Source organism: Vipera ursinii (assembly GCF_947247035.1).
Source record: "Vipera ursinii genome assembly, chromosome: 3".
Lineage (NCBI taxonomy): Eukaryota > Metazoa > Chordata > Lepidosauria > Squamata > Viperidae > Vipera > Vipera ursinii.
The window spans coordinates 106,501,063-106,518,362 of NC_139516.1; the positions used below are offsets into that span (position 1 = coordinate 106,501,063).

Sequence of the window (17,300 nt, forward strand, 5' to 3'; positions counted from 1 at the left end):
TACAATATGTTATTCTTAAAGCAACTCTCCAGATGTGCAGGATTTTAAGTCCCACCGTTCTCAGATCATGCTGGAAAGGAATTCTGGTCTGGCCAGGATGATCTTTTGTGACGTGCGCCATATTTGTGCCATGTTCTCCTGTGGGCTAAGATAATCCTTTGTGTTGCAGATTGTCCTGCAGCAATCTTTACCCATTGATCTTTTGCGCCAAGGATCATCCCGGCTGGCAGTGGTGTATGGTAAGGTACAGCATGAAAGGCTGGCTTACTCAACAGGGTAGTGGCACAGATCCACCTTCCCACAATACCTGTCTGTCTGTGGCCAGGATAGTGTGCCCAGTGGAAAAAAGGGAGGCAAAATGATAGTAAAGGTTAGCTGGGGGCAGCAGGTGCTCCAGGCAGGTGCCAGGAAACAGGGGAAGGCAAGCAAGTGCTGCAGGTGAGAGCTAGGGTGACCAGGAAGGACAATGTGTCCCTTGCTGCATGCCCTTGCCACTGGGATTGAGCCTTCACACTGTGGATTGTTCCACAGTAATCCTTCTTTGTTAATCCTTCATATTAAGTCGGGAGCAGCATAAAGGACTGTACTAGCTGGCAGTGGTGCATGGTGGACAGAAGTGGCAGTGGGCAGCAGGTGGCCAAAAGGGCAGAGATAAGAGGGAGAGATGAGGATGCTGAAATAGTTCCCTACTTTGGAAGGACAAAGGATCAGGAAGGATAGGGACCATGCCAGGAATGGCTCAGATTAGGTTGGGTCCTTGTATAATGACCAAGCAGGATTTATAGCCAAAGGGACTGCCAAAACTGCTGTGGGCCATTATGGGACATTTCACTTAATGATTGCTTTGATTAGGAATGAAGTTGCTGGTCGTTATTATGGGGATTAGGGACTTTAATTAAATGAAGACTACCTGTAACATCAAACTAAAATATGGATTTAAGTTCCTAAACCAGTTCTCTAAGCCCTGAAAAAAGTAAATATTATACATTTTAGTATCTATCTACCATTCCCATATTACTGCCTATGAAATAGTATCCAAAATCATACCTTCGTTTTGAGTTTTAAAATCTGTCATAATAAACATGAACAGCAATGCTAAGAGGCAAAGAGAACCATCATGGGCAAAGGGTATAGGATGATACTAGTAGCCATACAGATACCTTGGCTGATTGTCAGCGATCCATTTTCCTGTGAAAATCAGGCGCTGTTGCCGTATACGGCGATGCTGCCCTTCTTTGTCTCCTGTAATCCCCTGATGGCCTTTAGAGAAATCCAAGTTCCTGATTGTTGACAAAAATTAAAATGGCATGTTTGGATTATTTATTTATTTTATTTTATTGAATTTCTATACCGCCCTTCTCCCGAAGGACTCAGGGCGGTGAACAGGGCATATAAATAGAAGTACAAAAGTTAAAAATGATTTAATTATTGCCCAAGTTAAAACAATCAAAATATAAAAACATCAAAACCCTAACATTCCCCCATCAGGCCAGGCCAGCTTGTTCGAATAAATGGGTCTTTAACCCGCGCCGGAAGGAGCGAAGATCCGGTGCCATCCGGGCTCAACCGGCAGTTGATTCCATAAGGCCGGGGCGCCCACAGAGAAGGCCCTCCCCCTGGGGGCCACCAGCCGGCATTCTCTGACCGGAGGCACCCTGAGGAGGCCCTCTCTGTGGGAACGCACAGGGCGGAGGGGAGTCGACGCCGGCAGCAGGTGGTCCCCGAGGTATTCCGGACCCATGCCATGTAAGGACTTAAAAACCATCACCAAGACCTTGAACCTCACCCGGAAGACAACTGGTAACCAATGCAGCTCGCGTAGCAAAGGTGTAACATGGGAGTACCGGGAAACTCCCAAGACAACTCTCGCGGCCGCATTCTGTACCAGTTGGAGCCTCCGAGTGGTCTTTAAGGGAAGCCCCATGTAAAGAGCATTGCAATAGTCAAGACGAGAGGTCACAAGCGCATGAGTGACCGTACACAAGGCATCCCGGTCCAGATAGGGCCGCAACTGACACACCAGGCGAACCTGAGCGAAAGCCCCCCTAGTCACGGCTACTATGTGGTCTTCTAGGGTAAGCCGTGAATCTAGGAGGACTCCCAAGTTGCGAGCCCTATCCACGGGGGGTAAAAACTCACCCCCCCATAGAAAGTGATGGAACATTTTGAATGTCCCGGGATGCCGGAATGCACAGCCACTCAGTCTTGTCAGGGTTGAGCTGAAGTCTGTTCCTCCCCATCCAGACCCGAACCGCCTCCAGGCAACGGGACATCACAGTGAGGGCATCACTGGATTATGAATCAGGAACAAGAGGGATACATGCAGATGTAACACACAGTGATCCAATTAGTTATCTAAAGTTTCCCTTTAAGCAAGGAAGTAATTACACAGAATTTGCAGGTGGCAGGGAGAGAAAGAGTCCAATTTTATAGCAGTCGCACATGTTTATGTATTTTGTATCAAGTCTTATCATCCTTGCTGAAATTGTTCTTCAAGTAATTTTTCACCGTAACACCCAAATATAAAAGCAAATAGTACCAGAATCAATTTCAGAATAGAAAAGTACTCTGCATATGTTTATAGACTCAGATCTGCCACGTCCCCCCCCCCCGCTGGGTTTATCCAGGAAAATTAATCTATAGCAGTTAACAGTTATCTTATATAATATTATATCAAAAGATCTATCATGTTAGAAATCCTACTTCAGTGAAAAAACAAGAATAATTACCTATTTTTTCCCCTCACACCACTTTTTCTAAAGGTTTCCAGGGAGATTAAACTTTAAATACACAAAAATTAAAATGAAATTTAAGGAAACCAGAATTGGAATTTTAATCCCAATGATTCTATAATAATAATGTATTACAAAAAATAGTGAAGATATATGAAATTTTGTAGCGTGGCAATAATTACAAAGAGATTAGAAAACAGTAGATATTAACACTGTTAATAACAGTAGATAGTAACACTGATAAGTATAATCTATCTATAATAATCACTCACCTGAACGAGGGTCTCAGAGCTAAGAATCCTTGCAGTTCAAACTCTTCTGGAAGAGGGGTGGCTAGCAAATGAAACAAAGAAATATGCACATCCGTATTCAAGTCTACTTTTCATTAGTAAGCAAGGATCCGATCCAATAAATAACAAGTGCTTTTTAAGTTACAGGTAGTTCTCAATGTATAACCATATGTTCAACAACTATTTGAAGTTACAGCAGTACCAAATGGATTACAACTGGTTCCCAAAGTTACAGACACTGCAGTGCCTTCATGATCAAAATTCAGGCACTTGTTAGTCTGCCTACACTTACGACTGCAGGAATGTTTCAACTCTCCCTTTACTTATTTCCTTATATATGACTTTTAGACACCCTATACTCTGTGGTTCCTGTGGCCCTAGTTGACTGCCGTCTTCTTGCTCCCGGTGCTGACCAAGCATGCCTAGCATGGCCCTTCTGAGGCAGATGATGGCTGCATAAAACCTTTTCCCCCAGATTGCACAAAGAAGATCTGGACAAGATGGCCTCATGTGATCAGCAGCTGCCTTGCAAAGGCCAAGGTGGGCACACCTCACAGCAGTAGGAGCAAGATAGCAGTGAAGGTCAACTGGGATGGTTGACCAGGTTGAGGGCAACATAGCTCTAGGAGTGCAGGGCAGTGAGTGTGGCTGAGCTGAGAAAGCTGGAGCTTCATGGGGTGACAAAGGCTTTGCCCTGCACTGCTGGCTTTGCACCATGCAACTGGGCTGCAGCTTCGTGCCATGCTACTCAATTGCGCTGCCATGCTTTTAGGGCTTCGATAGGCACTCGGAGCTTCCAGGACAGTTGTGGCTTTGTGCCATACTGAGGCCGCACACTATGCTGATGGGGCTTCCGGGGGATTTTTGCTGTGGTTCAAGGGCTTCTTACAGGGCAAGCAGTTCCCGAGCCATGTATGGTTGCTTGCCATCTCGCCAAACAGGGTGCAGCACAGGCAGAACAGCAGAGGTGGAGTGATAGGGGGCGATAAGAGGGAAAGGGGAATTGAAGATGAAGCACTCCTTTACCTTACCGAGGCTCTGGGCTGGGAGGGACCAAGCCTGGAATGGCATGGCTTAGGGTGGGTCCTTGGCTCACAACTGGTGGAATTTGTTCAATGGTGGCAATGGGGAGTGCCCTTGCTAAGTGAAGCAGTCATATCAGCTTGCCCTTTATAAGTGAATAGCTTAGTGCTAGGTGTCCCTTGTCGCAGTTGTGGTTGTAAAGTAGTCCTCAACTTGCAACTACAATTGGAACCAGAAATCCAGTCATAAATTGGTGTGGTTGTAAGTCAACGAACCGATATGATGGGGCCCTTTTGTTTACATTTTTTGTAGCAGTCATTAAATTAATCACCATCGTTGTTAAAGCAAATCATTAAGCAAAACTATTCTTCCAAAACTGGCAAGAAATGTGCCTATAGAATGCTGCAGTCATAAAGATGAGCCAGTTGCCAAAAGCCCGAATTATGGTCACGTGACTGCAGGTAGCTGTGACATTATATGGTGCCTGTACAGCACCTGTCCCAAAGCCATTTTAATTTTGAATAGTGTAAAATGGCCGGTCATAAATTGAGAACTACCTGTAGTTAGAATGTATTAAAATTTTAATTCAAAAGAAAACAAATGTAATTCTGCCTGAAAGTAAAATTAATAAGGAAATTCATAATTAAGATTGCACAGAATATTCTCCAGCTTCAGTAATCATTCTGAAAAATTCTATATTTGTCACATCTATGAATATTCCTATTATCATTTATTTTCATCCGCTAATTTTGACTTTTTTGGGGGTGGTCTTACTTGCACCCTTTCTTGTGGTCTTATTTCTCTGCACTACCAATAATTTGATTGATTGATGCAACCCATATGATTTTTTACAAGTGGTGATATATAAATATAAAACTGTAAACAAACTGTACCATCAATGACACTGAAGAGGAGCTTGGACAAACAAAGTGTTGCCAGCTGAGGGCATAGAATAGAATCTACATAATTTAATGAGTACTTAGAAGGTACTTCTCAGAATCAATGAAGTCAACATGAGCTAAAATAGTTTTGATTTAACTTAAACTTATACACAAGCTCATCGTTGTTTTTCTATTACATTGTTCTTGATTTCACACTGCTCTTCTCTTCCTCAGACTAAGTCATAAGGGTGTGTTCTTACCATTAGGGCAGGAAAGGTCTTCTTCATGAGGCTGAAAACTGTTTAGAAGAGAAATCAGCCAAGGCCAAACACTGCAAAGCAAGAAGAGTTTTATACTTATGCTTTGACACACTGCACACTCACGATTGCTCTTCCATTGCATACCTTGTCCTTACTGCATCAAAAGCCCCATTTCTTATCAGATCTCTTCTGACATAATCTATAAAAATTATTTCTATCGAAGATCCTTTTCTGAAAATTCCAGTAACTATCTTGCTGTATTTCAGTACAATTTTCCCCTGGTATGTCTACAGCATCATTTAAATAACACAGTCACACATTATTCTGTTGGTTCAAATACACAGGTATTGCTTAATGCCACCATAAAACAATGCCTTGTAATCATATTTTATTTCAATCCTGAAGTAGCTACTTGGTTTTTCCTCTATACAACACAAATGGATGAAGAATTGTAGGATGCCTATCTATCCCATTTTGGGAAATTCCTTAGTTGTTCCTTTCAGTAGACTCTTTTAAGCCAGTTTCTAAGGAATACTGACAGAAGCTCTGATATTTTCATTACTGGGCACAATTTCTCAGACCTACAAAGCTCAAACACACAGCTATTGATTTCATGTCTAACCCGAAGCCTTCTCACAAGTATTTGGTCCATCCTTGTGGGAACAGAGTGCTATAGTATATTTATGATTCCAGAGAGACTTTTACCTTTCACATAATTTTCTCCATTTGCTTTAACTAACCTAAAAAGTCTTACATGGCTTTAGGTTCCATTTTCTTTCTTGCTTGGATTCAGCCAGTCTTGTGCATTTTTTGAAATGTGGATGCTGAGTATCCCCACTCAATGTTAAGTGAAGAGAGTGGAACAAAAAGGTAAAACTTCTTGGTGGCTATCCCGTTCTGCAGAACAATGTACCACAAAGTATACAGAGTCCCCAACCCTCTAGTTTCTGGAAGGCTATGAAGGCAATTTTATTCCAGCAAATATTTGATAGATAATGATAATGCTGGGCCACCATTTTGACAGATTTTGCTGTTGGCTAGATATTTGTTTTAATTTACAATTTTGTTTAAAGCATGTGGTTTTATGTTTGGTGTACCTTGAAGGATGGAGTGTATAAACTGATGTATATATGAAAATAAATTATTCAAAAACTATGTATAATGTCTAGATTTTTAATGGCAAAGGATTCTTCCAGGCTTAATAAAAAGTGCCCATTTTTTAAAGTCGCACAATAGAATTTATTTCTGACTTATGCCATGACAGATGAACAGGGTAGAACAACGGCTAATGACCCTCTTTTACCGGTCTATTATAGAGAGCGTCCTCTCGTACTGTATTGTGGTTTGGTATGCTGGTCTGACAGCCGTGGATAGGAAAGCATTACAGAGGGTGGTGAGCACAGCACAAGACATTGTGGGCTGTCCCGACACCACTGGATGACATCGCCAGGGCTCGCTGCCTTGGAAGAGTGAGGAAAATTCTCAGGGATGACTCACGCCCTGGATGGTATCTCTTTACTCTCCTACCATCAGGTAGGAGATATAGGAGTATAGCCAGCCGTACCAACAGGCTGAAGAACAGCTTTTATCCATGGACTGTTAGGCTTTTGAACGGGAAATAATTTTATAAACTTTATGCATGATTGACTTGCGAGGCCGGTGTGTTGTGCAATTAGCTCACATGGTGTAATAAGATGGAGGGTTTGTGTCACTGTAAGTTGGGGGTGGGGGCACGAAGGGAGGCTCAGCCAATCTCAATGTATACATGGTTGTACTTTGACAATAAAGGTTCATTCAACTGTCAAACCTTATTTCATTTTCCTCTTTAAGTCTGTCCAGAAAGAGGAAAGGATAGGACAATAAAAGAACATGCTCTAATGTCTTTATTTTACCCTTTACAATCAGAAAAGCACTATTAACACTCACTGTTTATATCCTTCTTTGATTCGATTTCCCTGATTTATAGTCTTTATATTTGTTTTACATTCTTCTATTGTAAAACAGCTTGAACAGATATTGAGTGGAAAATATATAATAAATAATATAATATAATATAATATAATATAATATAATATAATATAATATAATATAATATAATAATATAATATAATAATATAATATAATATAATATAATATAATATAATATAATATAAGTTAACATTAAGCAACCAGTTTCTAGCATAGAACCTTAAAATAGAAAGCTTTTCTGACTCTTCTGGAAGGTAATTGAATTTTTATATCAAAAGATACCTGTTTGCAAATTACACCCAAGTTAGCACTGAAAGCAATGTCAATATCAAGAGGTTTGGGTACAGGAATTTCCTTTAATATACAGGAAAGCAATGAAGGAGATTATGTACAGGAGATCAAGGAACTATTTTTTAAATTAAAATAACCTTTCTATGGATCAACAAGGAAGTTCATTTTTTTAACCTAAGAATAATGCAGCCATTTTCAGTACTGTTTAAAAGTTTATGAACTCATTTGAATTTTGACTATTTTTTGCATAAATATGCTCTAAAATAAGATCACTTCCCTGCACGGCTTCAAAGTAGATAAAGAGATAGATAAAGATCTTCTAACTAGATAAAAAGAACCCAAATGAAATAAAAAACACTAAAAATGATCCAAATGCAAATATCTGGTTTGAGGACTTGTGTGGAAAACAGATTACATTTTAGGTCACATTAATGCAGAAATGTTGAAAATTCAAAATGTCTTACAAACCACTGTGTAAACCACTGAGCTATTTTACAGATATTTCTTAATGCATGCAAATGCAGATCACATTTTATATCTTTAAAATGAATACTTAATTTCTTAATCAAGAGATGAGATTTGTTGAGATCATTTTATTAACATGAAAAGTTGATAAAAACCTTTAACATTAGCTGCATTTGTGGCTGTTAGATTGTCTATAATAAATAAATCCCAATATTTTAAATGTAGTGTCTGAAGTGGCATAAAAAGTCAAACCATGCTTGAAAAGCAGTGCCATCCATCCATTCTGTTTTAATTTGAAGCTACTTTTCTCCACAAATCCAGTTCACTGAAGACTAAATTAGAAAGTATATTTATTCAAATGAGAGAGATTACTTTAGAAATAACTATAGCTTCCACATTATAACGAGTCATGTTATTAGAAAACATTCACTGAATAATCAAAGCATGGAATTTGTGCTCTATGTAGATGTAAAACTATAGCTCTACTGCAAAATGCCACTTAGAGGAATACATCATCTTTAGCTCAAGTTTTAGAATTATATGGTAACTATGATTGAATATTATCATCTGATCTTTATTAATTTACTTTATTCTTATCTATTATAGTATCTGGCAATAGGTAATGAGGTTCAGCCATTAACATGGACAACTGGGATATAAATGAAAGAAAATAAACTTTTGTGCAAAAGTGACAACTTATTTCATTCATTAAATCATTACGCATTTGTGACTAAGAATTATGTGGATTTAGTTTGAAGGTATTCATCTTCCAATCTGGGATCAAAGGAATTGCTGATAGTACTTTCAGAAAGTTAGCCATTTCTTCCTTTTCAAATTGTGATCAGAAAAGAAAAAAATGGCTACTGAAGATTGTGTGCAAATAGTAGAACACATTTAATTATTTTCTAGACTATCACTAGAAAATTCATAGCTAAAACAAGATGAAGTCTACAAATTTTCAGTTCAAAGTTCATTGTAGGAAAGAAAAAAAAGTAGAGATGGTTAAATTGATTGCTTTGGTTTTTTTTTTTAAAAAAAGAGTGTATTTAATTTTATTCCTAATTGGCAACCGCTTCTGGATTTTGTGCTTGTGATGGAAAAAATGAAACTTTGATTTTGGTGTTGCTGATTAGATAGGTTTGTTGTTATAGAAATGGGTAGTATATATTACTGAGTAAAAGTAAAAAGTTGAGGCTGTAATATTACTATCTTCTACTGTACCAAAAAGAGTCAGAAGACAATGCTATTTTTCTTTTTCTCCTCCTACCCCACACTTTCTCTTTATCCCTTTTCCTTCCCTAGTTTCCCATTATTTTTTATTTTCCTCTGTATTTTATATTCTGACAAACTAATAAAAAATTTGAACCACAAAAAAGCTCACTGTATTTATATCAGGAGAAATTTAGATTATTCATTACTAATTTACTTCATCTAAACCAGACATGTCAAACACAAGGCCCGGGGGCCAGATGCGGCCCGCGAAGTGGTTTCATGTGGCCCGCGAAGCCATCCTGGAAACAGTAAGGGAACGGCCCCGCTGTCTTGGCCCCAGCCCAGCCTGGCCACGAGCCAATGTACAATTTCATGGTGGTCATCTATGCTGAAATACATTCAGTCTTAGCTCCACAAGGCCATCTGGAAACAGCGAGGGACCGGCCTGTGCCATGTCGGCACTGCCCCCTTGGCGCATGCTGGGGAGGTATCACCCTTTGTAAGGAATGAAGAAATGCACCATCGCTTGGAAATGGCCAGCACATGGCCCTGCCTACTTTGGGCAGGCTAGGGGTTGGGCAGCATTGTGCTTCTCTTCAGATTCATGCCACCCGGCTCAGCCTCTTAGCACTATGAGTAGAGCACCCTGCTACCTGCCAAAATCGGGCAGGCTAGGGGCTGGTCAGCATTGCACAGGTAACATCAACTCTCACGCTGCTCATGGCATCCCCTCCCATAGAGCCCACCAAGCCGGATATGTGAAGTAGGCGAGGGCCATGTGCTGGCCATTTCCAGGCAATGGTGCATTTCTTCATTCCTCACGAAGGATGACACTTCCCCAGCTGTGTTTCTTGCCTGTTTTTCTCCCACCCTCATCTCAAATATTTTCCCACCACTCTGTTCTTTGGAAGGAAGGAAGGAGAGGGAAGGTCTGAGGGAAGTCCTACCTTAGTCCTGCCCTGCTGCCCTTTCACCATACCCTTGCCCCCTCCTCCTGGCCTATCCTGGGGGGGTCTCCCTATTGCTAAGGAAGCTTTGGATACAAAGCCAGGTCTCCTCACATGGAGAGGGAATGGGCCTCCCTCTTGATTTTGCCCTCGTACCCATCATGAGCAACCTGGCTAAGGAGAGCAAGCATAGCAGCAGCAGCCTTGAGGAGGAGGTAAACGCAGCTGGGCACCAGCTTGGGGAAGTGGGGCTGGGCTTAGTGCCGTGGGTGCTTGAGAGTTGGGCTAGGCATTTTACCTCCGTGCCACCGTCCAGCCCCCCCCCATGGCCTGAGAGGAACAGTGAGGCTCCTCCGGTGGACCATGCCTTGGCACTTCCCTGGTCCCATCTCCTTCTGCCAGAGACCCTCAGATCTGTCCCACTCCTGCCCAGGCCCCCATAGGCACCCCTGACACAAATGATGTAGAGCTGGCCATGCCCACCCAGTAGGCCATATGCACTCCAGCCACGCCCACCCAGTAAGCCACGCCCACCCTGGCCACAACCACCACCCCCGAGGGCAACCGCAATGCTGATGCGGCCCTCAATGAAATTGAGTATGACACCCCTGATCTAAACTAAAGAAAAATGGAAAAACACGGGCAGACAAGACTTACTATTGCCTTTCATCAACCACAGCCTCCTGAAAAACACTGGGTCTAAGTTTCAGCCAGTCCATTGACACTTTGAGTGCAGGAAGGGGATAAGAACCCCAAGATTCTTCTTGGTAATCATTCTGAAGTGGACACTTGCACAAAATTCCAAGAAAAGACACTGAGAAAAACAAAAGTATAGTGTTTATTTTTAGTTAATTATTTTGAGCACTATACTGATAAATTGGTTATCAATTCAAGCAGTAATAATGATTTCTTGCTGATCATCGGTTTTAACTTTTTTTGAAATTTTTACTGATTTCAAAAGATAAAATACAAAGTGCAAATTAAAAAATAGGAACAAAAATAATAAAAATACAAACAAGACAGGAAAAAATTAACAGCACTGGATAAAAGAAAAAAAGAAAAAAGTACATATAATGGATATGCATAATATCTAATATTTTTTATAAAACTATTAATATAAAACATGAGAAAAAATTGTTCTCTATTGAGTCTTAAAAAATGCTAAAGTTGGCCATATGATTGCAAAAGTTGAGCACAGGATCTTACCAACAAAGCAAACAGTGATATATAAGTAATCAACTTAAGATCGCAACTGAGCCCAGAATTTTGGTTTTGTCATTGGGGTTGTAAGTCAAGTCACCAAGAAACCAGAATCAATTTCATGACCATTTTTATGATGGTTGTTAAGCAAGTCACCATTTCTGTTAAGCAAATCACATGGTCATAAGTCTGAATCCAGCTAATCCACAGGGTTTTTTGCTAAAAAACAGCAAATAAATCACAATTCGCTTCCAAGTGAGCAGTGGATGATGCAACCGGTTGTAAATGTGAGGCAGTTGCTACGTGCCTAAAATGTGATAGTACAGCACAGTGGTCATAACTTTGACTGAGTTGTGTCTTTCAGTCCAGCATAATTTTGAATGGTCATTAAGCAACCAATTCTAAATAGAAAGACTACCTTGATTATCTCTGTTTTAGCATTTAAATATATGCAAAATATGAAGTAATAATATGGGAATATGGTCAGTGTGGCTTCACCACTTCCTTATAATTTTTCTATGTGCTAAAAAAAAATACTGTATTTTCCGGCGTATAAGACGACTGGGCGTATAAGACGACCCCCTACATTTCCTGTTAAATTATAGGGTTTGGGCTATACTCGCCGTATAAGACTACCCCTCTTCCAACGCACACCAAATAAAAATTAAAAAACATCAGATTTGATTTTAATATGGTAATTTTAATTCAAATGCTTATGACATGCAGGTGCTTAGTAAGAAAACTGTCACTTATAAACATAAGGCTGTTTGTCATCAAACATGTAAACATAAAACAGTGCAAGTGGATTAAACTATAATAATAATAATAATAATAATAATAATAATAAGAAGAAGAAGAAGAAGAAGAAGAAGAAGAAGAAGAAGAAGAAGAAGAAGAAGAAGAAGAAGTTGGAGGGGACCTTGGAAGTCATCTAGTCCAACCCCCTGCTAAGGCAGGAAACCCTATACCATTTCAGACAAATGGCTGTCCAGTCTCTTCTTAAAAACCTCCAGTGTTGGAGCATTCACCACTTCTGGAGGCAGGTTGTTCCACTGGTTAATTGTTCTAACTGTCAGGAAGTTTCTCCTTAGTTCTAGGTTGCTTCTCTCCTTGACTAGTTTCCATCCGTTGCTTCTTGTCCTGCTTTCAGGTGCTTTGGAGAATAGCTTGGCTCCCTCTTCTTTGTGGCAGCCCCTGAGATATTGGAACACTGCTATCATGTCACCCCTCACCCTTCTCTTCGTTAAACTACACATACCCAATTCCAGCAACCGTTCCCTATTTTCCTAATTCACTTTTTCACTTTTCCTAATTCACTCTAAAGCTTTCCCTGCGCAGAGCCTTAAGTAAAACCAGCTGCCTGCAATTAGTGCAGGTTCAAGTCCCACCAGGCTCAAGGTTGACTCAGCTTTCCATCCTTCCAAGATAGGTAAAATGAGGACCCAGATTGTTGGGGGCAATAAGCTGACTTTGTAATAATGCTGCTGGGGGTGGTGGTGAAAGCCCTAATAAACAGGCATATACACAGAATGAAGGCTATTGCTAAGCACATTGATTTGTGCTTTAAATTGTAAGCCACCCTGAGTCTTCGGAGAAGGGCAGGATATAAATGGGATTTAAAAAAAAAAAGACCAAATGGGAGATCCGCTCCAGGTTTTCCAGCCAGCCCGCCCAGTTCCTGAGTCAAATGTGTCCTTAGAGCTAAGCCGCTGCTCTGGCTGCTGCCTTCCCCACCCGCCTTTCAAGTTGGGATATACTACAGCTGCTCTTCAACTTTAGAAGGAAAGACGCCCAGACCCCAGCCTGTAAAAAATCGCAGACTGCAGCTTCTTCTCCAATTGGTCCCGCTTTCCCTGCGCAGACTAAATGGGAGATCCGCTCCAGGTTTTCCAGCCAGCCCTGTCCCTAAATTTTCAGCACCCGGCGTATAAGACAACCCCTGACTTTTGAGAAGATTTTCATGGGTTAAAAAGTAGTCTTATACGCCGGAAACTACGGTATAGGAGGAAATTACATAGTTTAGGATCTTTTAATGTCAGGATTCTATATGGTACTGATAGCCTATACCAGTGGTGGCGAACCTTTTTGAGACCGAGTGCCCAAACTGCAACCCGAAACCCACTTATGCATCACTGGGTGCCGGGGGCGTGGGTAGGTGATGCTCCAGCAACCCGATCTGGGCATCGGAAGCCTGCAAAATCGCCCGGTGGGGGGAGCGAAATTGCTCTGCAGTCCTAGATCTGGGCAGCAGAAGCATTTTGCAGGCCTCTGATGCCCAATCAGGCCGCTGGAGCATCGTAAAATGATTGGGGGGGGGCGCAAAATCACTCCAGAGGCTTATCTAGACTCATGCTGCAGCTGCCTCCACCATCCAGCCCGGATCTGCCCAGCTCTTGCAGCTGCTCCGTCAGTGCAGAGAGAAAGAGAGCAAGAGTGCAGGTGCACGTGGAGAGGGGGAGGGGCAGCCTGGCCCCGCCTCCTTCTGGGGTGATGGCGCGCATGCCCACAGGGACGGCTCCACGTGCCACCTGTGGCACACATGCCATAGGTTTGCCACCCCTGGCCTATACCTTAAAACACATCCCCAGGTGCATATATTCTTTTTAAAAAAGGTAAAGGTAAAGGTTCCCCCACACATGTGTGCTAGTCGTTTCCAACTCTAGGGGCCGGTGCTCATCTCCGTTTCAAAGCCGAAGAGCCAGCGCTTGTCCGAGGACGTCTCCGTGGTCATGTGGCCGGCATGACTAGACGCCAAAGGCGCACAGAATGCTGTTACCTTCCCACCATAGTGGTCCCTATTTTTCTACTTGCAAAGGAAATACAAGGATACAATAGGAATGTGGGGATTAAATCAATGATTAAATGGAAATAAAGGAGTCATAAGGTTTCGCAAACTTAATTTATTCACAATTAATCAATAAGAACCCAACTAATTCACAATTTCTCCTCCAGAAGCAGTAACTATGAGACCTGGCTATAAGATCATGCCACAGTAATGCAATTCAAGAACAGCACTGGCATCACAACCAACTGCTTCTTCTCACTATATAATCAGCTTGTGCAGTGTTGAACCCGCTCCGGGGCTTATAATCTCATTCCAGGATACAACAGATTTGGTTAAAAAGCAATATAGCCAATAGCTGTGCAAAAATACTGTCAACTGTATAACTTACTGAAGAGTGCCAGTAATTGTGTCCAGCAGAGCTGTTCATCCTGACTGTAACTATGCTGTTCAGTTTCATTGCTAAAGTCCCGTAAATGGTGCAACTGAAACAGGTTGATGACAGTAATATGGACAAGCTGTTGAGAATTGAAGGTTTTTTGGAACAGCAACTTCTGAAATAAAAAAAACACATAAACCAACCTTTCAAAAATATACATGCTTAATTGTTCAATCTGACTGGGAGCTATTACAAACCATCTAATATACTGCTGTAGACTAATTAACACTCAATTATCTCCAGGCTGGCAATGTATATAAAACCATATGAAACTGTGCATATACGAATAGCTATATACAAAAATTGTCTCAGATTTACTTAAGTCCTCTTGATGGTCTTCAATTCTTTTAAGTCTTCATTTTATCGCTGAATGACAATTCACTTATGTAGGCGAAAATGCTATCGCTGGAGAGACCATTGCATTACTGCATTTTCTCTATCAATTGCTGCTGGATAGGAATACACAGAATCACTGATAGGAATACACATATCTAAGCAGTCTAGGTAGAGATACAAATTACAGATTCAAACAACTTTGCATCAAAAAGTCTTTGCAAAAAAAAATTCTATCTGCCTGTCCCTCTCTATCCTCTTCTCTCTTTTTATATACATCTATCAATATACATTTAATCCCTTCCTCTATATTAAAATCAGCATGCTTAGTCTGTTGCTTGTAAAGAGTAGAAAACACAAGCAGCAAAATAAATTGTAACTATGCTTTTTAAGACCCAGGATTTCAAGTAGGAGTTACAGATGGAAACATAATGGTTTTAATGCCAAACGTGTAAGTATGCAAGTATTACAGCACACTATCATTGGGGCACCTTGAAAGAAAAGCATCTGTTTGTAAGATGCATGATATTGTAACGGTTGTCCTCTTTAAGCCAATAAAGAACAGAAATCCACATTCCTGCTACAAGTAGTCCTCAACTTACAACAATTGAACCCAGAATTTATGTTGCTAAGTGAGAAATTTGTTAAGTAAGTTTTACCCCTTTTTATGGCTTTTCTTGCCATATTTATTAAGTAAATCACTGCAACTAACGTGGTTGTTAAGTGAATCTAGTTTCCCCATTAACTTTGCTGGTCAGAAGGTTGCAAAAGTTGATCACATGACCCTGGGACTCTGCAACCGTCAGAAATATGAACCAGTTGTCAAGCATCCAAATATAAATCACATGACCATGGGGATGCTACAATGGTTATAAGTGTGAAAAATGGTCATAAATCACTTTTTTCAGTGCAGTTGTAACTTTGAATGGTCGCTAAATGAACTGTTGTAAGTCAAGGACTACCTGTACATATTTAAATGGATTAGAAGGAGCTTCCAAGGATTGTTGCATCAATAAATCAATTAAATCAATCTTATGAGGATGTTAGTTCAGCAGGAAAAGCTGGAAGTATTCCATAAACTAACCTTGAATTGCTGTTCTAATTTCTCACGAAGAGGATTCAATTTCTCCAAATTCTTACTCAGATATACATGGCCATGGAATTTTATAAATGTCTTAATGAAATCAGATATTCCCCACTGAGTTTTCACCTCATCACGACTGCAATTATAAGACAAAAATTGTATTTTAGTCTTGGAAGCATACATATAAAGTTTTATATTACACATGTACTTTGTAAACATTTACCACATAAAATACATATTTATTACTGGACTTTATTTAAGAAAATAATTATGGGTTGAACTGGAAAAATGGTATTTAGTAAAAGAGTCAGAAGCTAGACAGAACTGCTTTGGAAACCATATCATCCACTAAAAAGCAATTAACCAAAACAAAGCAAAGACCCATGTTAATAATAAAAACTCAACACTGCACTGGTGTACAGTTTTGATATAGCCAGCTGTTAGGAAAATCAATCTATCCATCCACTCACTGATTCAAGGACTGCTCCATCTCATAAATAATTTATATGCAGTATTTACAATTAGAAATTCATTTAGAATCAGACTAGTAGTGGATAAAAAGACATAGGAAATTATTTGCTTGCAACTTTTTTGAGAACATACTGATGCTGCACTTTGTACAAACAATCTATAAGGTGACTCTATACACACTTTAAATCTTATACATGGCTAATACTTTGCATACATGAACTTATGATCCCCAGATGTTCCTGGACTAAAATGGTATTTGTACAGCAAAGTCCAATGATACATGAGTACATTCCCTTTTGAAATATATCCATTCAGCCTTACCTTTCCAGTGCTTTAGAAAGTGCTTTTTGTAGGTTAGTAGAAGCAGCTGGGAAAGGGAATTTCACAGCAATGCTTCTGCAGTAGTAGAAAATTGTGGTCAGGTGATCTCCTTTGGAGGATGCTAAAATAGCCAGCTGATTATAAGGCTGACCTAAATAAAATAAACGAAAGGTTTGTTCTTGAGTTCCAGGTTTGTTTTATAAGTGCAATCCAATGTCCTTGTTATATTCTAAACTAGGAGTTCCCAATTCCTGGTCCTCAGATTGCTATCGATCTGCAACCCGATGGGAACGTGAATTCAGAACTTTCTGAATTAAATGCTGAAAAATATGAATAACTTCAATTTACAGCACAATAATTCATTTACATAATTCCCTTTCTAAGACAGAAGGTATGTACGTTTAAAAAATACAAGATAGTTCTGAAAAAGCTTTTCCAATCAGATATGCAATACAGGTAGTTCTCAACTTACAAGCACAATTGAGTCCAAAATATCTGTTCTTAATGAAACATTTGTTAAGTGAGTTTTGACCCATTTTGCAATCTTTCTTGCCAGAGTTGTTAAGTGAATCACTGCAGTTGATTTAACTTGGTTTTTAAG

The 17,300-nt window shown here is 40.2% G+C and overlaps 2 protein-coding genes across 4 annotated transcripts in view; one reads left to right on the plus strand and one right to left on the minus strand.

Annotated features, from left to right (window-relative positions):
- Positions 1-17,300, plus strand: part of NCF2 (neutrophil cytosolic factor 2) — a 518,710-nt gene that overhangs the window by 60,910 nt on the left and 440,500 nt on the right. The window lies entirely within an intron of this gene.
- Positions 1-17,300, minus strand: part of SMG7 (SMG7 nonsense mediated mRNA decay factor) — a 69,782-nt gene that overhangs the window by 31,491 nt on the left and 20,991 nt on the right. For all 3 annotated transcript variants that reach the window (XM_083359068.1, XM_083359067.1, XM_083359066.1), the window contains exons 7-13: positions 16,700-16,850; positions 15,908-16,043; positions 14,443-14,605; positions 10,727-10,883; positions 5,187-5,257; positions 3,005-3,065; positions 1,161-1,280 (exon numbers count right to left, since the gene is read on the minus strand). In XM_083359068.1, coding sequence (XP_083215194.1) covers positions 1,161-1,280; positions 3,005-3,065; positions 5,187-5,257; positions 10,727-10,883; positions 14,443-14,605; positions 15,908-16,043; positions 16,700-16,850 — 859 coding nt within the window. The remainder of the gene's footprint in view (positions 1-1,160; positions 1,281-3,004; positions 3,066-5,186; positions 5,258-10,726; positions 10,884-14,442; positions 14,606-15,907; positions 16,044-16,699; positions 16,851-17,300) is intronic.